This window comes from Pimephales promelas, chromosome 12, assembly GCF_988280905.1.
Source record: "Pimephales promelas chromosome 12, fPimPro1.hap1.1, whole genome shotgun sequence".
In the NCBI taxonomy this organism is placed as follows: Eukaryota; Metazoa; Chordata; class Actinopteri; order Cypriniformes; family Leuciscidae; genus Pimephales; species Pimephales promelas.
This window is the reverse complement of record NC_142780.1, coordinates 11,276,784-11,301,100: the sequence shown is the minus strand read 5'-3', so window position 1 is coordinate 11,301,100 and position 24,317 is coordinate 11,276,784. Positions and strand designations below refer to the sequence as shown.

The 24,317-nt window shown below is 41.0% G+C and overlaps 1 protein-coding gene across 7 annotated transcripts in view; it reads right to left on the bottom strand.

The window, feature by feature from the left end:
• Window positions 1-24,317, bottom strand: part of triob (trio Rho guanine nucleotide exchange factor b) — a 219,864-nt gene that overhangs the window by 102,761 nt on the left and 92,786 nt on the right. For all 7 annotated transcript variants that reach the window (XR_016145683.1, XM_089117483.1, XM_089117481.1 and 4 more), the window contains 5 exons: window positions 19,315-19,437; window positions 18,977-19,168; window positions 17,105-17,274; window positions 14,645-14,819; window positions 321-516 (listed from right to left, as the gene is read on the bottom strand). Coding sequence is in view for 6 of the 7 variants with exons in the window: in XM_089117483.1 (XP_088973609.1) it covers window positions 321-516; window positions 14,645-14,819; window positions 17,105-17,274; window positions 18,977-19,168; window positions 19,315-19,437 (856 nt within the window). In the remaining variant the exon portion in view is untranslated. The remainder of the gene's footprint in view (window positions 1-320; window positions 517-14,644; window positions 14,820-17,104; window positions 17,275-18,976; window positions 19,169-19,314; window positions 19,438-24,317) is intronic.

Genomic DNA, 24,317 nt, shown 5'->3' with positions numbered 1-24,317 from the left:
AAAAAAGATTTTCTTTTTAAAATATGAATCCCGCCCTTTGGGTCAATTTTGACCCGAAGTTCCCGAGTGTGACTGTTAAACGAAGAACCCCCAGAGGGTTAATAACTGAGCACCAAATCAATATCAATAGATTGAATTCTGATCATGTGACACTGAATACTGGAATAATGATGCTGAAATTCAGCTTTGCCAAAACGGACAAATTAAATTTAAATTCAAACAATATCTGACAATATTTTACTTAATTTTGGATTAAATACATTATTTTAGTGTTATTTAGATACTACTATAGTTGTATATGAGTGCTTATGTGTGCTCACCTGAGGCCTGGACTTCTGTGACGTACTGCAGGAGTTCCTGGCCCTGGTGTATGACATGGAATGTGAGGTTGTTCATGGTGAGAGCTTTATCAGCGTGATGTTGCAGTCTCTGCTCAGCTAGCGTTAGATCCTCAGTGTCGAACTCATTCATCTGCTGAGACAGCTCCTCGTTCCACGACTCCAGGTCTGAGATGACCTACAAAACAACACCATAATGTATCAGTAATCATATCATTGAACAAACACGGTTTTTAATTCACTGTATTAGTCTGAAAATGCAGTATTTGGAAATATACAAAATAAAGTATTTGAAAAATGTAGTATTCATGTTCTGTAAATGGACCATGCAAACTCCATATTATAATTAATTAAGATTAAGATAAATCTAAGACTGTAAGACTGAGGTAAACATGTACAGTTCAATGGGTTGTGCTTTTATGTAATCTGCTGTGAAGGCATATTGGCAATAAAAAATAAACATTCCCAGAAATGACGTTGAACATGCAAGCGAAAATTAAAAACTAAATAGGCTATAAAGAGTTGCCCTGACAACAGGTGAGTAAAAACAGAAGCGCTTGGCAAACAGTTCACTTCAGCAAATAAGCACAATTCTTACATCACGTCACACAGAGCATATTCAAAACTTTACAATGCAACTTAATAACAATACACAAGTCAAAACACATTGCTTAAGTTCCTAAAAACTCGAGATTTGTCATTGATACAGCGGTAAAGTTAAAAGACATGATTTAAACAACTAATTCTCCCACATTCATCTTGTCAAAAGTCACTCACTCTGCACTGTTGTGTGATTGAGAATTCCTCCTTCTCTAATTAAAATGAGCATTTTTCCCAGCTGTTCTGAGTGAAGCGTTGATGATGACTACAGCAGGAACACAACCATTTTCTGTAAGGAGTAAATGTGTTCTTCAACGTGTGGGAGCAGCGTTTGGGAAATCACACGCCCACAGATGTACCTTCTGGCACCATGCCGTCCTGACTGACATTACCAACCCGCCCTGCTCTGAGTAACAACATTAAATGTATTCATTAAATGAGTTCATCTACAAACTGCCATCCCATACATACTGGAAGTTGACATCCACCTATGCTGTCTTTGTACAGATTTCAGGCTGTGCAGACATCAATATTTACATGCTCTTTGTCTTGGTTTTACCTAATCCATCGACAAAGTATCAGTGGCACGTGAGCACCTTCAAAAGTGGAATGTGATACTCCTTGATCTGTTTTGGATTATGTTACAGTGAGCGATATATCACTTTTAATACAAAAGCCAACTCGTGGACTCTGATTACATCATATAGGGTTTCCAATGAACAAAACATTCAAAACACAGCCACCAAAGGTCAATCGCAAAGAATGGTGGGCTTACTGTGTCTTGCTGTGGGAGCAATTCAACACGCACCACTCAGACAATCAATGGAAATAGTTTTAATCCAACAAATAACTTGTAGGGAATAGAACAAAACAGGGAGACTAAATACATGGTGAACAAAACGAGACACAGATGGGACTAATACCAGACACAATTTATATAGCCACTTCCTCAATCCTCAATACAACTATATTTGGGGAAAACCATAGACAGTAAAAGAAATGGACACAGTGACCCCGTTGATTTCAACGGAGAGAGTTGAAGCTCAACATGGGCACTCACTTCCTGATAGCCAAGCGTTCTGCGCAGGCTCAAACTGAGCTTGACGACGTAGATGTCACGTGAGCAAATGGAGTGTTTGGACGCCTCAGATGTAAAGTTATTCGCTGTCAAAGTGACGCCAAAATGAATGGGAGTCAATGGGATGCTAACTACAATGGCGGGCCCCGGAGGCAGCTTCAACTTCCGGCTGATGGATTACCCCCTGGGGAAAACCCATAACGCCAAAGATGGCGGATGTATGCACATGTCCCGCCCCTCCCGCTGGAAAGCCAATCATCTGCTTTTAACAGTCAAGCCGGGAAAGATGTAAGCCTATCGTCTTGTTCCAATGACGCATGCGCACAGTTGATGTTTGCGACAGTGGAGACGAGAACTCTTGTGCATGCGTAGTAAACGTATAACCAGTTGGGGAAAAGACCTTTTAAACCTTATTTTGGGGCAAAGTCATCAAACTTTTTCGTCGATTTTTATCATATTTTACTGCTGTTTCTATACAAGCAGTTTTTATGTCCTGGTCACCAGTGAAAGTGCAGTTCTTACTCTCTGCCCATTCATTTAGATAGGAGCCTGGTCTTGTTAGTCCGAAATAGCTGCCAAGATGGCGGCCGAGTGACATGACTTGCCTAAAAGGACTTTAATACATACGGTAACTTTAGAAACAAACGAGGTCATAACCAAGGAAACTGAAATGGGGAAACAGGAACTAATGAAAAATGTCAAATAAAAAACAGAATGTCAAAATAAAAGTTCACATCCAAGTTTCTCTCGGATCTGTTTTGCCCCCATTGTGTAGCTTAATGAGAGTCTGCAAAAAAGTAAGCTTTTAACACGTTAATATTTCCATCATTAATGATTTATCTCATCAATAGCAACCCATAACCCTCCCCCCCAACCCAATAAGTGTATTGTATTGAATTATTAATTTTAATGTTAGTACATGGCCAAAATCACTTAATAATATAAAGTCCAAAATTATTAAATAGGTTGACCGATCGTTTCGCTTGATAAGACCCTTATTCATCGCCTGGAATCGTTTAAAGCCCTTTGAATAGTTTGCAGTTTGCACTGAAACTGTCTTTTGGACCTTGAACCGTTTGGTGCCCAGTAAAGTGCATTTTATTTGAGAAAAATCCTAGAATGTTTTCATCAAAAACCTTAATTTCTTTTCGAAGAAAGAAAGACATGGACATATTGGATGACATGCTGGTGAGTAAATTATCAGCAAAAGTTTTTTTTTTAAAGTGAACTTCTCCTTTAAGAGCTTTGATATAGAGCTACTGTGAAAGTGATATTGATTAGATAAAGCTGTTGGTTTCTTAAACACCCTTTTGACAAAAGTGTGATTCATTTTCACACATCCAGAAACACAAACCTCCATGACTCATGGTGCAGGCTGTGAGAAGAGCAGACATGATGGCTTTATCTTTGCTCAAGGCTTCTGCTCAGATTCTCTGAGATCGCTGGATTTTGTCTTTTAGCACTTTCTTCCTTTGATCAAATCAAAACGGATGAGAAAACACGTGGTCTATAGCCTTCTACCTCACAGTTGACGCAGGATTGAAAATTCAAATTTATGTAATCACGGAGGGATGACTTAGATATGAGGGGAAACAAATATCTGAGAGCAATATTCTAATAAAAAAAAAAATAGGTTCACAAAAAACACTTTAATTTGTTAATATATTTATAAACTGCACTGGCTAAGTAATATGCAAAAATATTAACATGACAAAAAATTTTAAATCACTTCTGTTTAATTCATTTTACACCAAATCAGAAAGTGTCACATGTATGTCCTGTCTTTCTCTGTCCACTTTCAGTTTGTCACCATGGTTACATTTTGATTTCAGTATTCAGTTCAGGTGTGTTTCGTTAATTATAGTGTTAGCTCCCTTGTATTTAAGCCATGTGTTTAGTCCTGTTCAGTTGTCCTATTCACACAGGATTAGTATTACCTGGTGACCTCTTTGTAATAGAGGGAATGCGCGTGACATCACCGTCGGCCGGAGTGCCTGCAGTTACTCACAGAGAGTGGCAAAAAGACTAAGCGGCTATATTTATTTTCAGTGTGAATGACACGAAAAACAAACACAACACATAAAGAGATTTTAGATTTAGATTTGACAAAAAATCAGAGGTATATTTTTACAGACTGCTATAGAAAGAGGAGCAAATGGATCGCTGCAACTCACAGAAACAACTGGACTCCAGTCAGCGAAAGGTGGATTTGCAGTTATCATTTTGTGTCAATATGCTGAATTTAGGTGTAAAACAATACCCATATATTTTGTATTGTTACATATATTAACAACTCATCAATTAAATATCTATCATTGCATATTCTGCATTATTGGATGTTTTATAATAAAAACTGACCAAAAAAAAAAAAGTTTTAGGGCTGGACGATATGATCATATTGTCACGGGGTATGGTGCAGGAGAACAGGAGTGCAGACGGAAGGAATAGGAGGAGTCCAGGTTCACACGGAAGGTAACATTTATTTCAGGATACAGGCAAGGATTCAGGTAACACGGGGTAACATTCGACATCGACCGACAATCATAGAGTAACACAAAGGGAACTAAATACACAGACTAATCAAACATAATGGGGTGAGAACAGGTGAAACAGATGATGATGACGAGGAACAGGTGGCTGATGAGGGAGTGAACACGGGATAGGGTGACGAGAGGATCCTGGGAAGTGTAGTGCTGAAGACAAGACAGACTGGTGCAGACGTAGGACTGTGACAGAACTCCCCCCTCCCGGGAGGCGTGACCTCACGCCGCGGAACAGAGGAAGGAGGGGGGACGAACTGGGGCCTGAGAGGGGCGTGGCCAGGGCGGAGCAGGCTGAGGGCGTGGCCAGGGCGGAGCAGGCTGAGGGCGTGGCCAGGGCGGAGCAGGCTGAGGGCGTGGCCAGGGCGGAGCAGGCTGAGGGCGAGACCAGGGCGAAGCAGGCTGAGGGCGTGGCCAGGGCGGAGCAGGCTGAGGGCGTGGCCAGGGCGGAGCAGGCTGAGGGCGTGGCCAGGGCGGAGCAGGCTGAGGGCGTGGCCAGGGCGGAACAGGCTGAGGGCGTGGCCAGGGCGGAGCAGGCTGATGGCGTGGCCAGGGCGAAGCAGGCTGAGGGCGAGACCAGGGCGAAGCAGGCTGAGGGCGTGGCCAGGGCGGAGCAGGCTGAGGGTGAGACCAGGGCGAAGCAGACTGAGGACGTGGCCAGGGCGGAGCAGGCTGAGGGCGTGGCCAGGGCGGAGCAGGCTGAGCGGCCTCTGGCGCTGGCTGGACGGTCTCTGGGGCTGGACTGGTCGGGCCCAGCGAAGAAGAGAGCTCGGGCTCGGAGGAACTGGACGGAACCAGCAGTGAAGAGCGTTCAGTCTCTGGAGGACTGGACGGAACCAGCAGTGAAGAGCGTTCAGTCTCTGGAGGGCTGGACGGAACCAGCAGTGATGAGCATACAGTCTCTGGATGGCTGGACGGAACCAGCAGTGAAGAGCATACAGTCTCTGGAGGGCTGGACGGAACCAGCAGTGAAGAGCATTCAGTCTCTGGATGGCTGGACGGAACCAGTAGTGAAGAGCATACAGTCTCTGGAGGGCTGGACGGAACCAGCAGTGAAGAGCATTCAGTCTCTGGATGGCTGGACGGAACCAGCAGTGAAGAGCGTGCAGTCTCTGGATGGCTGGACGGAACCAGCAGTGAAGAGCATTCAGTCTCTGGAGGGCTGGACGGAACCAGCAGTGAAGAGCATTCAGTCTCTGGAGGGCTGGACGGAACCAGCAGTGAAGAGCATTCAGTCTCTGGATGGCTGGACGGAACCAGCAGTGAAGAGCGTGCAGTCTCTGGATGGCTGGACGGAACCAGCAGTGATGAGCATACAATCTCTGGAGAGCTGGACGGAACCAGCAGTGAAGAGCATTCAGTCTCTGGAGGGCTGGACGGAACCAGCAGTGAAGAGCATTCATTCTCTGGAGGGCTGGACGGAACCAGCAGTGAAGAGCATACAGTCTTTAGAGGGCTGGACGGAACCAGCGGTGGAGAGCATACTGTCTCTGGAGGGCTGGACGGAACCAGCAGTGAAGAGCATTCATTCTCTGGTGAGTGGGACGGAACCAGCAGTGAAGAACATTCATTCTCTGGTGAGTGGGACGGAACCAGCAGTGAAGAGCATTCATTCTCTGGTGAGTGGGACGGAACCAGCAGTGAAGAGCATTCATTCTCTGGAGGGCTGGACGGAACCAGCTGGGAAGAGTATTCAGTCTCTGGAGGGCTGGGCGGAACCAGCAGTGAAGAGCATTCAGTCTCTGGTGAGTGGGACGGAACCAGCAGTGAAGAGCATTCATTCTCTGGTGAGTGGGACGGAGCCAGCAGTGAAGAGCATTCATTCTCTGGAGGGCTGGACGGAACAAGCAGTGAAGAGCATACAGTCTTTAGAGGGCTGGACGGAACCAGCAGTGAAGAGCATACTGTCTCTGGAGGGCTGGACGGAACCAGCAGTGAAGAGCATTCATTCTCTGGTGAGTGGGACGGAACCAGCAGTGAAGAGCATTCATTCTCTGGTGAGTGGGACGGAACCAGCAGTGAAGAGCATGCATTCTCTGGTGAGCTGGACGGAACCAGCAATGAAGGGCATTCAGTCTCTGGTGGGCTGGACGGAACCAGCAGTGAAGAGCATTCATTCTCTGGTGATCTGGACGGAACCAGCAGTGAAGAGCATTTTGTCTCTGGAGGACTGGACGGAACCAGCAGTGAAGAGCATACTGTCTCTGGAGGACTGGACGGAACCAGCAGTGAAGAGCATTCATTCTCTGGTGAGCTGGACGGAACCAGCAGTGAAGAGCATTCAGTCTCTGGTGGGCTGGACGGAACCAGCAGTGAAGAGCATTCATTCTCTGATGATCTGGACGGAACCAGTAGTGAAGAGCATTCATTCTCTGGTGAGCTGGACGGAACCAGCAGTGAAGAGCATTCAGTCTCTGGTGAGCTGGACGGAACCAGCAGTGAAGAGCATTCAGTCTCTGGTGGGCTGGACGGAACCAGCAGTGAAGAACATTCATTCTCTGATGATCTGGACGGATCCAGCAGTGAAGAGCATTCATTCTCTGGTGAGCTGAACGGAACCAGCAGTGAAGAGCATTCATTCTCTGGTGAGCTGGACGGACCCAGCAGTGAAGAGCATTCAATCTCTGGAGAGCTGGACGGAACCAGCGGTGAAGAGCATTCAATCTCTGGAGAGCTGGACGGAACCAGCGGTGAAGAGCATTCAATCTCTGGAGAGCTGGACGGAACCAGCGGTGAAGAGCATTCAATCTCTGGAGAGCTGGACGGAACCAGCGGTGAAGAGCATTCAATCTCTGGAGAGCTGGACGGAACCAGCGGTGAAGAGCATTCAATCTCTGGAGAGCTGGACGGAACCAGCGGTGAAGAGCATTCAATCTCTGGAGAGCTGGACGGAACCAGCGGTGAAGAGGATTCAATCTCTGGAGAGCTGGACGGAACCAGCGGGGAAGAGCATTCAGTCTCTGGAGAGCTGGACGGAACCAGCGGTGAAGAACATTCAATCTCTGGAGAGCTGGACGGGACCAGCGGCGAAGAGCATTCAGACTCTGGAGAGCTGGACGGAACCAGCGGCGAAGAGCATTCCATCTCTGGAGAGCTGGACGGAACCAGCGGGGAAGAGCGTTCAGTCTCTGGAGAGCTGGACGGAACCAGCGGTGAAGAGCATTCAATCTCTGGAGAGCTGGACGGAACCAGCGGTGAAGAGCATTCAATCTCTGGAGAGCTGGACGGAACCAGCGGTGAAGAGCATTCAATCTCTGGAGAGCTGGACGGAACCAGCGGGGAAGAGTATTCAGTCTCTGGAGAGCTGGACGGAACCAGCGGTGAAGAGCATTCAATCTCTGGAGAGCTGGACGGAACCAGCGGTGAAGAGCATTCAATCTCTGGAGAGCTGGACGGAACCAGCGGTGAAGAGGATTCAATCTCTGGAGAGCTGGACGGAACCAGCGGGGAAGAGCATTCAGTCTCTGGAGAGCTGGACGGAACCAGCGGTGAAGAGCATTCAATCTCTGGAGAGCTGGACGGAACCAGCGGTGAAGAGCATTCAATCTCTGGAGAGCTGGACGGAACCAGCGGTGAAGAGCATTCAATCTCTGGAGAGCTGGACGGAACCAGCGGGGAAGAGTATTCAGTCTCTGGAGAGCTGGACGGAACCAGCGGTGAAGAGCATTCAATCTCTGGAGAGCTGGACGGAACCAGCGGTGAAGAGCATTCAATCTCTGGAGAGCTGGACGGAACCAGCGGTGAAGAGCATTCAATCTCTGGAGAGCTGGACGGAACCAGCGGTGAAGAGCATTCAATCTCTGGAGAGCTGGACGGAACCAGCGGGGATGACTCGGGCTCGGCAGGGCTGACTGTGAGCGCAGGCTCGGCAGGGCTGACGGTGAGCGCAGGCTCGGCAGGGCTGACGGTGAGCGCAGGCTTTCTGGGGACAAGTATCCAACGGGGCCGGCGGATCGGGGGTAGAATCCCCTGGAAGCTCCCGGCGTCCATGTTGCTTTAGGTGGTCGGTCGATCTGTCACGGGGTATGGTGCAGGAGAACAGGAGTGCAGACGGAAGGAATAGGAGGAGTCCAGGTTCACACGGAAGGTAACATTTATTTCAGGATACAGGCAAGGATTCAGGTAACACGGGGTAACATTCGACATCGACCGACAATCATAGAGTAACACAAAGGGAACTAAATACACAGACTAATCAAACATAATGGGGTGAGAACAGGTGAAACAGATGATGATGACGAGGAACAGGTGGCTGATGAGGGAGTGAACACGGGATAGGGTGACGAGAGGATCCTGGGAAGTGTAGTGCTGAAGACAAGACAGACTGGTGCAGACGTAGGACTGTGACACATATACTGTATAGGCCATATATAACACTGATAAGTGATCAGCCGGATTTATATGTATTTATATAAAGTGTTCACATGCAAATTTGCTTTATGTTTAGGTCTATATTGCTTTTATTTCCCCGGTATGGAAATCAGGCAAACATGATGTCAGGCAACACGATTCCTGGCTGCATGTCAATATCCATGGATCACTGGATCTTTAGTAAGTTGTAAGGAACACTATATTGAGTCCAACATTTAGTTTAAATTGATAAAATTGTTCATTTTAGTCACATTTTCGCAGTTTCCCCTATTAAATCCAGTCACGCAGCAGATGTTTTGCCACTCAGTCAAGCTGAGGGGGGGATGTTCCGGCGGGAAAGTGACGTCAATGCATTCCCTCTATAGACGAATCCGGCGAAACTACCGGAAGTAAGCGGGGCGCCATTACTGAGCAGTTGCTGGGTAGCGTTGCGCCATTGCCTTCTATTGTTTTAGTTGCAACTTGCGTCCACTGGAATAAACAGCCCGCGATTTACGACTGTCACTAACGTTACAACGTTAGCCCTTGTATAATGTCGAGTGGGTAAACAGTTTCCGTTATAAATTGTTTCAATGGTGGCAGTAAAATTTCAATTTTGGAAAGAAAACATTGTGAATAGCCCAGGTCGACTGCCCCTGTCTGGTGCCGTACGGTTTACAGATTTCCTGGGCGAGTACAAGACGTGGACATTCGCGTATAATAACAATTATTTAATGACATAAGTAAAAAAAAATATAATAAATATGTGATATAGTGATCAGCAAAATCTCCTCTCTTGCTATTTTTTCTATTCAATTAACATGCTATGGTCATTAAATGGCTTTCCTGAGCTAAATGTAACGTTATGTGACATAATTGTTCTCCTGCTGTTATATTGACCTCTTTCCATGGTTTAAAAACACTAATTGGTCCATATTATGTATACTTTCTAGCTGTAACGTTACCTTACCCTTGCCTGTTGCAATGTGAAAATGAGATAAATAATGGACACAAAGGAAAAACATGAATTTGTTTATTTGATTTCATTCATTTATTTATTTATTGTTGCCAAATGGACAGATCTTTTTATAGTTTCCTCGTTAGCAAACGTTAGCCTAGCTAGCTTGCCAAGCTATTTTCATAAATAACGTTAATCTGTAAGATCGTTTGTACCTTCATCTGTGACTGGAGGCCACTGCAGTCACAGATCAAACCAACAAGTCATTCTGCCTGGCTGTAGCTGTCATCGAGGGTGAGTTCGCGTTATCACCGAGGTTTGTTTACATACCGGTGCATATGTCTATGCCTGTGTAACAGCTCAGTAATGGCGTCGCCACAAGATGGCAGCCTACACAGAACGCTCGTCGGATTCGTCTATAACTGGGGAGGTTGTCTGTGATCTTAAAGGGATACTCCACTTTTTTTGGAAATACACTCATTTTAATACTCCCCCAGAGTTAAACCTGTTAAGTTTTACCTTTTTTGAATCCATTCAGCCGATCTCCGGTTCTGGCGGCACCACTTTTAGGATAGCTTAGCAGTGTTGAAGTCGAGACCACCTCACTCGAGTCCGAGTCGACACCGAGACCAGAGAGAGTCGAGTCCGAGTCAAGACCGAGTCCATAGAGAGTCGAGTCCGAGTCGAGTCCGAGACCAGAGACGGTCGAGTCCGAGACCAGTGAGGGTTGATTACCTAATTTACTTTTATTTACTTAGAGAAATCCTTTTTTTTTTTTTTTTTTTTTTTACTGAATTTACTAAAAATATGATCAGTTTAGGGTAAAAAAGGCCACATAGTAGGTGGTGTTAAAAGTAATTTTATTACAATTTGTCATGCGCAGTTGCGCACTAGAAAATCACCAATCACTGGGCGTGTCAATCAATTTAAAGAAATATTTTATTACCATACATTAATAATCATGAAAAATATTTTTAATTGAACTCGAGTGGACTCGGGAATAAGTCCGAGTCCTAAAAAAAAAATGTTCGAGTACGAGTCAATTCCGAGTCCAAATGCACACGAGTCCATGACAAGACCACGACCATTAAAATATGGTCTCGAGACCGAGTCCGAGTCTCGAGTACTACAACACTGTAGCTTAGCATACATCACTGAAGTGCACAAGACCAGTAGCATTTCTCTCAAAAAAAATACCAAAGTGTTTCGATATTTTTCCTATTTAAAACTTGACTCTTCTATAGTAACATCGTGCACTTAGACAGACGGAAAATGTAAAGTTGCGATTTTCTAGACTGATATGACTAGGAACTATACTCTCATTCCTGCGTAATCAGGAAACTTTACTGTCGTACCATGAGTGCAGCAGGCGTAATGTTATGACGCAGCGCCTTAAAATAGTCCCCGGCTTCTAACGTGACCGGGACTAAGTTTGTGTAGTCATCGCGCCTGCTGCACTCATGGTACGGTGTTCTGTCGATCTGTCCTACCTTGTCAGATTTTCCTACCGTAGCGCAAAATTATAGCCATATCTATCGGTTCTTCCTACCTCGTAAAATCCTACTGAACGTTTCTGCTTCGCGTCTGTGACTAAGTTACATAAAATATTTCTGTGTAACTTTGCCGAATTTTCTTATTAGGCCATGTTACGGTGATTTTACAGTGCAAAGTAACGTTACCTCTTCAGATTGCCCTATGAAATAAACGATAGGATGATTTTACGTTGCAAAATGCCTCATCAGATTGTCCTACCAGTATGAAATAAACGAGTAGAATGATTTTACGTTAATGTTTTCATGAAAAAAATGCTAATATGAATTTGCTTTGTATGAATGTGAGAGTAAACAGTTCTCATTACTGCTATATATCTTTGTATAGTAATAATTGACAAAAATAGTGAAAAACTTACCTCAGATGAAGAAGATCTCGCGCAAGTAGTAAAATATTATGGGCGTGTTGTTCAGCGTGACAAAAATGACGTATTATTGATGTGCGCATGCGCAGTAAGCCTTGGTAGGACAATCTGACGGGTAGGATGGAATGTCAGAACACCGGTCAACTTAACTGAAACTATTTGGAAACCCCCCCGCACACCTTTATTATTTTTCACTATTTTAGCTAGCTAAGTATTATTATTATGTTTATGTTAGACTAAATGTGTGCTGTGTACAAGCACAACTGCCCTAAATGTCAGCGAAAACCATGACAACTAGACATGCCCTAGAGACAGATCCACTGTGAAGAATATTCTGAATGATATCAATCCACAATCTGACTTAATGTGGCCAGAGGAGCACTGGTTCCCCCGACTGAGCCTGGTTTCTCCCAAGGTTTATTTTCTCCATTCTGTTACAGATGGAGTTCCTTGCCACTGTCGCCTCTGACTTGCTTAGTTGGGGTCACATAAAATTCAGCAATGTAATTGATTTATTTGACTGTACTGACACTATTGGATGAGAAGTGACCTGAGCTGAATGATGATATAACCATTTTCTAGCTGGTTTATAGCTGAATAAAGTTTGATGATCTTTACAGTTACTGAATCAACACTGAACTGAGCTGATCAATATTTTCTTTTTAGAGTTGCTTTGTAGCAGAATTGAACAATGTGTATTGTATAAAGCACTAAATAAAGGCAACTTAAAGGATTAGTTCACTTTTGAAAAAACTTTTGCTGATAATTTACTCACCCACATGTCATCCAAGATGTCCATGTCTTTCTTTCCTCAGTCGAAAAGAAATTTAGGTTTTTGATGAAAACATTCCAGGATTTTTCTCCATATAATGGACTTCAATGGAAACCGGATGGTTCAAGTATCAAAAGACGGTTAATAACTGTTTCAGATGCAGCTTCAAATGTCTTTAAACGACACCAGACGATGAATAAGGGTCTTATCATGCGAAACGATCGGTTATTTCAATGCTTATTCCAAAAATGTAACTTTTCTAAGGACAAATGCTAGCCTTTCTCCATTCTGTGAGGCGCGTTTGCAACGTCACGTAGTACGTAATTACGTTCAAAAGGTCACGGGCGACGTAGCCAGAAGTACAGAGTCAGAGTGTTTACAAGTTGAACGCATAGGTTGAACGTGAAAACTAACTCAAACGCCGTTTACAAAAAAGGAATTAAAAGGTAAAACAACGATGTCGGACGATTTTGATTCTGTACTTCCGGCTACGTTGCCCGTGACCTTTTGAACGTAATTACGTATTACGTGACGTTACAAATGCGCCTCACAGAATAGAGCTAGGCTAGCATTTGTCCTTAGAAAAGTTACATTTTTGGAATAAGCTTTGAAATAACCGATCGTTTCGCATGATAAGACCCTTATCCATCGTCTGATATCGTTTAAAGACTTTTGAAGCTGCATCTGAAACAGTTATTAATCGTCTTTTGATACTTGAACCATCCGGTTCCCATTGAAGTCCAATATATGGAGAAAAATCCTGGAATGTTTTCATCAAAAACCTAAATTTCTTTTTCGACTGAGGAAAGAAAGACATGGACATCTTGGATGACATGGGGGTGAGTAAATTATCAGCAAAAGTTTTTTCAAAAGTGAACTAATCCTTTAACTTCTGCAGTGCTTTAGCATTGCTCAGCTAATCATGATAGTTGTTTTGATGTGGTCACTTATTTAGCAATGTGTAACCGAGCATCTGCTATTCATTCAGATTCTCAAGACATCTGAAAGTGTGAAGAATGATGATGAAAAAAACAAAACCCGACTTCCACCACCAATTTCCCTCCCCTATGCCTGCAACGCATCAATTGAGCACCGCTCGGTCTTGAATGTTAAAGGGACTTAACATTCACTTTGAAATCAATTTTTGATATGTTTTAGCTTACCTAAAGGGCATCCAAGATGTAGATGTCTTTGTTTCCACAGTATTTTCAATTTTGATGTTTTTAGGTCAAACCGTTCTTGTCTGTCAGTCATATAATGGAGGTTTATGGGGTCCACCAAAAAGCAAGCACAGAGAAGTCCAAATTAAACATGATTCAATGACTCGTGAATGTAAGTACACAATGATGGCCTAAGACACGAAACGAGCGGTTTGTGTGAGAAAACGAACAGTATTTATGTCGTTTTTACCTCTTGAAACCACAGCCATGTCCAAGTGATATGAAGGCACGGACGCTTTGGTCTGCGTAAGCGCCAGATGTGATCTCTTGCACGGTTGCAAAATTTTTTTTTAAATATCTGTTGATATATCGAAATCGTCTTCCATTGCAATTTCCTGTATATCTAAATATGTCCAGATCTTCACAGTGAAGGGTAAAACTTCTGAAATCTCTGTGTAAACAATGAGTGACGTACACACGAGAGATCACTTCCGGGGCTTTCCGGCGCTTGCGCAGAGAGAAGCGCCATCGCCCTCAAAGTACTTGGACGTGACCGTGATTACAAGAGGTAAAAACGATATAAATACTGTTTTTCTCACACAAACCGCTCGTTTCGTGTCTTAGGCCATCAATGTGTACTTACATTTATGAGTCATTAAATCATGTTTAATTTTGACTTCTCTGTGCATGCTCTTTGAGGTGGACCCCATTTACCTCCATTATATGACTGACAGACAAGAACGGTTTGACCTAAAAATATAAAAATTGAAAATACTGTGGAAATAAAGACACCTACATCTTGGATGCCCTTGAGGTAAGCTAAAACATATGAAAAATTAATTTCAAAGTGAACTATCCCTTTAAGATCCATTCTGTACATCAAAATCACCAGGTTGTCGAACTGATCAGATTAGTTGTAAAGTGTGGACTCACATCAATGGCATCTCGTTCAAAGATCCTGAGCTGGAGGAAAAGCTCTAGTTTGATCTTCCGTTCCTGAAACAGCTCCTCCATCTGAGCCTGGGCCTCGTCCAGCTGCTGCAGGACACTCTCAATGTGAGCCATCGAGCTGTTGTGAGGAGTCTTATTGCTGGAGATTGCAGAGTCTCTGCAGTCAGAAAGAGAATGAGAGACAAGATCTACGGCAGAAACTATCCCATATAACTTCAATGAAGCATCTTACAGTTTAATCACCCTCTGCAAGTTAGGAATTGAGACCCCAAAGTGTTAAGTGTGTGATTGTGCTACTGTGTTTTGCAGTAGTTGTTGCAGCTCACATATTCATTACAATATATATTTAAAGTCTAATTTAGTGTTATTTAACAGTGTCCCTTAAATTGTTAATAACCTATACTATACTATATAGAAAATCTGCTTGATTGTTTATAATATTGAAAAATATAAATTATATTATTACACAGCTCTCTATATAAAGTTGGATATATAAGTATATCCAACTTTACCCGCATACATGCAGTATACTCATGCAAAGAGATGCTGTTTATATACTGTACTGTATACTACAGTATATAGCAAATGTGCTATGTGCAAACTGCTTGTTTATATTATCACATAATGTAACTATTGTCGCCCTGCACTAATCAGTCCCTCCAGGATTTCACGATTTTCTTTTGTGATTTTTGCGATCAAAATGAATGATTTTGTGGTGGTAATTTCCAAAAATGTGTGAAAAAATGTGCGATTTATATTTAACATTTACCATAATAGTATTCAGTTCTTCCAGAAAAACGCGGAGTTTTTTTGTGATTGTTGCGGGCAAAAATTGATTGATTATGCGGCCCGTTTTCTTTAAAAATGCAATTGAATATGCGGGATATTTATGCAATTTTATGCGATGAAATTGCAGGAATTTGCAAAAATTGAGGGAACTTGCAAAAATTGCGGTTTGATGAAAAAGAGAGAAAAAAAAGTGATTCCCCCAACATCCTGTTAATGTAAGAGTCATTTCTTATTACTTCCTTTGATAAGCAAGCATACTACATCATAGAAAGTGCTGGGAATATTTAATTTCTCATCTTATTTTATTTCAGACTGTAAGAGTGTAAATAAGGTGTGGCCCCTTTAAGAGCTGCGCGCTCCCTGTTGAACTCTCTGCAGTGTTATATGTATGTGCGCATCGAACACCCCATGTGTGCGGGTAATTTCTGTTTTATGCTACTTCTTTTATCTTATGTTGTTTATTAAGTAACGATGTGACAGTAGAACGTGCGACAGACAGTTATACGAGTTCGATTTGTGAGATGTCAATCGCCTCCGTGAGTCTGTCTGGCGTCGCGTAATTGCGTCACTTCATAACGTTCCCATGGAAACAGGGGGAAATGGCTGCTCTTATGTGAAGCAAACGCAACATTTTTCAACTTTCTGATAAGATACATGTGACTTTTTTGCAACGAAAATGCGAGGATTATGAAATTATGCAAACCCCGCATATTTTGCACGTAAATCGGCAATTTATGCGGCGAAAGTGCGGCGTATTTGAAAAAATGCGATGATTTGCGATGAATATGATGATTTTGCATTGAATTCAGCGATCGCATAATCGCGTTTTTCTGGAGGGACTGACTAATGTGCTAAATACGACTATAAAGGCATGAATATAAATCTATTATAAACATTAACTTCATGATTTTCTGTAAAGCTGCTTCGAATCATTGTGTATTATGAAAAAGCACTATACAAATAATATTGACTGAAATAGATAATTTGTAAACGTGTGTGTAATTTTGTGTATACACCACAGAGTAGGTCAGATGGTACTTTTTAAATAATGAAATAATGTAAGGGGGTTTAATTTAGAATAATAATAATAACCAAAACAGTGTTGTAAATAGTTTTTTTATTATTTTTTTTTAATTAAAAAGATTAACAAAATACTTAAATAACTATACATTACATTTTATAAAGATTTGTGTGCAAAGTATGATGTTGAAACAACATTGATTCGTTTTGCTAAATTCAACAGTCTATATTCATTTCTATATCTACAGAGATATAGAAATGAATACTGGATGTTTTAGAGGAACATATTTTCTGGTATTTAACCAAAGTTTCTTCAAATAAAACAAGTTGTGTAATTACAGATTTGTTGTTAGTGTTCGTGATGTGCATGGTTTTGTTGCCTGTTAAATTTGCTCTATTAATAAAACCTGAAAAACCTGCACTGGTTTTCCACTAGTTTCATAAAGTGACCAAATAAAAAAAAAAATCTGTGAGGTCAGAGTTTACTTATTTTAATGAATACAACAGACGTCAATGGGATGCCGTGGCCATTACATGATGTGCATACGTGTTTATGTTTGTCAGAATTCTCATGACAACAAGTGAACGTCACTTTTTTTCCCACTTAACTGATGTTTTCTCATTGGTCAGTACCTGAGCTGCTGGATGAGATCCTCTCCTTCTTTAATAACATTGACGGTGACCTGCAGGGTGGTTTGCTGTTGCTGACCAAAACGTTTGATCAGCTCCTGCACCGCCTCGACTGACTCAGCATAAACATCATCCAGCAACTCCTTCTGAAGTTCCTCCAACCATGTCCACAGCTGTAGAAGAATGACATCATTACCAGCCAATCAGATTAGCAACTTCACAATGCTACGATCTGTGTAGATCCATGGGTCTCTTCTAAAATGAAATATCCAAATGCACAAACATGACAATACAAACAGCCAGTCGCACTTAGGCTGCCACCGAACGGCTGGTGTTGTTATTTCCTGTGAAAGGCCTTCGTCTCGTGTGAGCTCACAGGATTAGCCATCTGCCTGTGTTGGCATGTCAAAGAGTGTATCTCTTGCCCCAGCAGGCCATGCTTAGTCCTTCCACACCTCCCCATTGTCTTTTCCATCTCCACCTTTCGTTTTTTCCAAAACTCCAGCCTTCAACCCTTTATCATTACTCATCCCGTTATAAAACACACTCTCAGAAAGATGTCTGCATAACCCAGCCTGCTACTGATAGCAGATGGCTAACATTACGCCATATGGAGGCATTAAAGAGAGCATTGTTTGATCGTATGAAATATGTCATGAATGTATACCCTGTCCACTCATTATCATTCACTTTTTGTGGAATATAGATAGACCGGGATAAAAGAGTTCTGAATTTATAAATAGATAAATTATACATATTGGAGATCCAAAAAAAAAAAAAAAAAAAAAAAAAAAAACGAAGCTCATTTTTAATATTTCCAAGTGGGATACTACTATACAGTGTGTGTATATATATATATATATATATATATATATATATATATATTGCAAATGAATTAATTATAATAATAATAATGACATTTTATTCACATGTGACAACCACTATGCCGTGGCTTCAACTTTTCATGAATTGTTCTAAACCTGTCCTGTATTTTTCAAAGATGGTGTACATACCTGTTACATAATATTCAGGAATATTCAAACCTACATTACTCACATGAGCACCGTGACTCAATGTCTCTGAAGCATGTGGAAAAACCACAACCAGTGCTTCACATTTTGGATGTCTCCCGCATTGGTCATGCCGAATTCAAGCCTTTGAGCCTCTTAGTAATGAGCTGATGAATTGAATCAGATATTTTTTTAAACTCTTTTAAAACTTTTTCCAAGTACATTTTTAAATACTTTGCATATACCTGTTACATACTATTAAGAAAAACAATTATGTTGAAATTATACTTTCAACTTTGAAAGTGAAGACATTACAAAAAAAAAAAATCAAATAAGATTAATTAATAAATGTACGTAATGTATAGCGCATCACAGCTAGTGTAAGACAAGCATTTGTGGTTAAATAATACATTATAAATGTTTATTTATTGAAAAAATGGGATCATGTAGAGCCCTTTCAAGCTGCATTGAAACTGCAATTTGGACCTTCAACCCATTGTTAACCGTTGAAAACCACTCTATGGAGAAACCTCCTGGAATGTTTTCCTCAAAAACCTTTTCGACTGAAGAAAAAAAGACATGAATATCTTGGAAGACGTGGGGGGAGAGTAAATTATCAGGAAATTTTAATTCTGAAGTGAACTAATCCCTTTAATGATTAATTATTAAAATAATATTGTGGTACAAATTCAAACACATGAGTTCTGCGCACCAAATTATTAAAACTTTCTACAAAGTCCAAGAAACTGTCCAAGTCTGTGAATGTTAAATCATTTTCTGGAACATATTTCTGTCTAGAATACATGCGCAACCCACACATATCCACACCCACCAACACCAACTCTTACTCACTTCCAAGACTTACCTCTTTGCTGTGAGTGTGGAAGGCCACAGACATGTCGAGCAGGACTTTACGCTGTTCAACGCGCCTTACGAAATCCTGGATCCGGTCCTCCAGCTGGTGCGCGGCCTGGTAGATCTCCTCAGGGTCACACTCGCCTGTCTGAGCCAGCTGCTCTGCCGCCTCCAGGAGTTTATCTGCATTCGTGTAGGTGTTCTGAGAAACGCGCAGCAGTTTGGATGTTAATATGCATTTGACTAATTTCTGAGGTGGCCTAAATAGTTTCGAATCTGGGAGGAGAACAGTAGATATCCAGATGGACAGCAGCCAAAAGTGATGCTCTTACATCTGTTCCTCCTTACCTGAGCCACTTCTTCAAAGTCCTCATGACGTTTCTGTAATGCTCGAGCCCTGTGCAGAGACTTCCCAACTCCTGTGTGCTTACTCAAGAACGCCTCGCCATGGTTTTCAATCCAGTCTAGAACCTACGAGAAGAAGAACATAACCATGTGTTGCTGAGAGGGTCAAAAGAACCACCACCTGCCTCATAAAAAGTCATCTGAAATGAGTCATGCTACACATATTTCAGCTGAGGATTGTGTCAAAACCAATGGGAAAATACACAAAACAACATTTATTTGTTACTACTTTGAAATGTAAGTAAACTGTATTGTATACATTTAGGACCTAATAAAATACACTATAATATGTAACTACTAATCTAGTGGTTAAAAAAAACCCAAAACAAACAAAAAAAAAACACATTGTTTTGGTTGTGCTTTGGCTATGCGTGACTGCGAATTAATACAACCCCTCACAATAAATAATGCTTTACAATAAACTTGTTACAGTGTTACATATGGCAATTTATCTGTTCAATAAAATACCTTATTCACCTGTTGAGCAATAAAAACACCATATCTGTGTTCTCAGTTCTCACGACATGTATATACACTCAACTAAAGTATTATTAGGAACACCTGTTCAATTTCTCATTAATGCAATTATCTAATCAACCAATCACATGACAGTTGCTTCAATGTATTTAGGGGTGTGGTCCTGGTCAAGACAATCTCCTGAACTCCAAACTGAATGTCAGAATGGGAAAGAAAGATGATTTAAGCTAGTTTGAGCGTGGCGTGGTTGTTGGTGCCAGACAGGCCGGTCTGAGTATTTCACAATCTCCTCAGTTACTTGGATTTTCTCAGGCATAACCATTTCTAGTGTTTACAAAGAATGGTGTGAAAAGGGAAAAACATCCAGTATCATCCACCAAAGCTCTTGGTGAGCTCTCAATTTGCAAGAGCTCACCAAAATTGGACAGTTGAAGACTGGAAAAATGTTGCCTGGTCTGATGAGTCTCGATTTCTGTTGAGACATTCAGATGGTAGAGTCAGAATTTGGCGTAAACAGAATGAGAACATGGATCCATCATGGCTTGTTACCACTGTGCAGGCTGGTGGTGGTGGTGTAATGGTGTGGGGGATGTTTTCTTGGCACACTTTAGGCCCCTTAGTGCCAATTGGTTTAAATCGTTTAAATGCCATGGCCTACCTGAGCATTGTTTCTGTCCATGCCCATCCCTTTATGGCCACCATTGTACCCATCCTCTGATGGCTACTTCCAGGAGGATAATGCACCATGTCACAAAGCTCGGATCATTTCAAATTGGTTTCTTGAACATGACAATGAGTTCACTGTACTAAAATGGCCCCCACAGTCACCAGATCTCAACCCAATAGAGCATCTTTGGGATGTGGTGGAACGGGAGCTTCATGCTCCGGATGTGCATCCTACATCAACTGCGAGATGCTATCCTATCAATAAGGGCCAACATTTCTAAAGAATGCTTTCAGTACCTTGTTGAATCAATGCCATGTAGAATTAAGGCAGTTCTGAAGGCGAATGGGGGTCAAACACAATATTAGTATGGTGTTCCTAATAATCCTTTAGGTGAGTGTAAATACACTTTCTAAAGAAAACCATTCATGCAGGTCTAAAATATAAACACTTATAATAGGCTTACCAAAATGAATCAGGGTGAGACAAAAATTGAGTATTTAAATTTTAATATATATATATATATATATTTTTAAATAACATGCCATATCTATCCAAGGCTTCCACACCGTTTGACAATTTTGACCACCTTTTGAGATCGTTCATGATTATAGGATGTGGATTTTTAAAATTCATTGCACAAAGATCCCACAAAGAGCAATTTCTGTATAACGAAAAGATTCTTCTAGTTTCCAGTTCAAATACCCCACAATTAATAAAAATCAAGATGCATTTACTAGATGAGTAAAATGCCATAATATATTATGTTTTGTTTTCTGGGGAAATAAATCAAAATTAAGAGAATTTTTGCTTAAAACAAGCTAAGTTATCTGCCAATGGGGTAAAAAAAAAAAAAAAAAAAAAAAAAAAAAAACTTGTTTCTGTTTGGATTATTTTTTAAGAGACATCCACTATTTTACTGTAGGGGTTTTGTACGGGTCCCTATGACTTGTATATTATGCTAGTGGTACATAAAATCATAGGTTTGACTCCCTTCAAGGGAACACACGATATGATATAACATAAAAATCTATTTTAAATACACTTTTTGTAATAAAACTTGGGGTCCTTTTTTTACACATGTTGAGGGATTGACTTTTTCGGCTATTCCAGAGTAGCCACCCTGACTGTCTTTTAATTGTGAGGTTTTATGTAATTTTTTTTTAATTATTATTATTTTATTTATATATTATTATTATTTTTTTTTTTCTCAATGTGATTTAGTAGCATGCTGGGATGTTTTTTTTTTTCATTTATTCTTTTTTTTCTCTCTCTGTAAGCGAGTATATTAAGCTTTTATTTAGCAGTGGGTGATCATTTTGTGTTTTTTTTTTTTTGTTTTTTTTTTTGTGTGTGTGTCTTTGTTTTTCCTTTCTTGTAAGTTGTACTTGACACTGTTTTGATTCTCGAATTGTTATCACTTTATTTTGATATGTCGCTGAAAAAACCAATAAACAAATATTTAAAAAAAAAAAAATACACTGTTTGTTGCTTTGGCTAAACTCATCTATCAAAAGAATAAAATTGTAAAAAGTTGAACTGCATTTGTAGTTTAGAACCAGCAGGGGGCAGCAGGAGTCACTGCGACAGCTCAACACCTCCAGAAACATCAGCACTATACACGCAGTGAGGTCATCCTGCAGATTAGGCAAGCAAGACTCTGATGCTGTTGTCCGAGTTCAATAATGGTGTCTTTCATAGAAATCGGACTAATTGGGTATTGGGTATTTTCTGATGTTTATCACAGATTTGCATATAGCATCTGAATGTATTTACAATTATTTACTAATAAACCATATTACTTATGCATTTTGGTTAGTATTAAAATGTTTTATTAAACATTTGAAATCTGCAAGATGGAGCAGTCTGAGTATGAAAGCTTTCTACCCGTCTCAAAAGACGCCACAGCACACTGCAAAACACAGTCCCTCTGCTCATGCATATTTCATTATGCCACCTTTGATCTGGCTCACTGTGCCACATTCAGAGCTGCGTGTGTGTGTGTGTGTGTGTGTGTGGTGGCATCTGTCAGCACATGTGTGCGCGCATGTGATTAAAAGAAATCATTTGTCGTGCAGATGTTGAGTCTCCTGCTCACGTGGCTTTTTTCTCTTTTTTTCTCAGATGTCTGGAAGGTTTAGAGGTCCCCTATGCCTGCATCATTTTATGGGGCAAACCCTCAACATAATGTGCCTGCTGTACACGGTTACCATGACAACTGATACGGAATGCGTCTGAGAGAGAAAAAAAAAGACAAAGGCTATGTTCAGACCGTCAGTCCAAATCCGATCTTTGTGCACATCTGATCGAAATCAGATCAGATTTACGAAAGTGTGAACGGCAAAAATTCACATGAAATGCGATTTTTACAAATCCGTTTCGAGCTACATGTGTTTTAAAATACTATGAAATCGCATTTTTTGCGCAAATCGCAAAATGTGAACATCAGACGTTGTTATAGGAAACATGCCGAAAGTCACTGCCGAAAAAAAGGAGTCAGTGTTGTTGTTGCAAAGTGAGAAACACAATAGGATGTTGTTGTAAAAGATATGACAGATTTTTTTCAGAATTATCTATTATTTAAAATGTCTTACTTGAAAAAGAAAAATGGAAATATTTCATCCAAAAAAAAAAAAAATCTTGCAAATCCTTATGTTTTTCCAAACCCATATGCTGTTCAAATCCCATATGGATTTTCTCCAAAACATAAATTAAAAATCTTTGTATAGATCCTTAGTTCACTGTAAAAAAAAATTACAGAAAGCACAATAAAAGTAGTCTATACAATTGGAATAGAGTGCACAAGCTATATGGTGAACTACTATTATGGTGGTTTTTATCCTTTTTGTATGAGGAGATTCTTTAAAAAAAAATCTATTTTTATTTATTTTACAGTAAAAAGGTCCGCAACAAGGTGAATAAATAATGGCGGTTTTCATTTTTGTTGGAACTATCCCTTTTACAATTTAATGCAGTGGTGCCTAAAATCTCCTTTTCAAATGTATATTCTATCCTCAACTGAGCAGTGAAATCCTATTTTAAACAGACAAGAACTCACTTTATATTCAACATAACGATGCCTCACAGGCTTTCAGATGCTGCCATTTTTCAAAAAAAGATAATCAGAAATAGAGAAGAAGAGATTCAACCAGATGCACCTCATGAGTAGGATTCATTTTAATGCCATATTGTCATATACCTGTATATTATATTCATACACAAACTCGATAATCAGTTTGTTTTATGACATTACATTATAATGCGCAAAATGAACCTTTGGTCTAATTACACATTGCTACCTAGTCAACCGTTATCTGAGATTTGTTTTCATGATTGCCGAATGTAAATAGTTTTATCTCTAAAAACAGTTTAGCCTATAACGCTAATATAACGCTAGTAAATAGGGCATAGAGTAATGACAAATAAAAACCGCTTGTTATTACCACTAACAAGGCTCAAAATAGCCCCACACTAACACGACAGCATAATAAGGGTCCCTACATTCAAACCGAAGCATTGAGAACTTTGTCAGCGTCCATACAGTTTAATAAGAAGATATTTTATACATACAGTCAACTTCGCGAATACAGGAAGAAGCCATCTTTGAGAAATAGTCTCTACCAGTCGATCTACGAACGCCGATCCAAGTGCGCTGAACTGTGCAGAATCTCATATGGTCCGTTGTTTTCGGAAGAAACACAAACACGAACCGTTTTCTTGTCTTCAATATGTACACGTAGCCTACTGTTCGCGCTCACCTTATCACCTTATTCACATCTCACCGTTGCACTTGGATCGGCGTTCG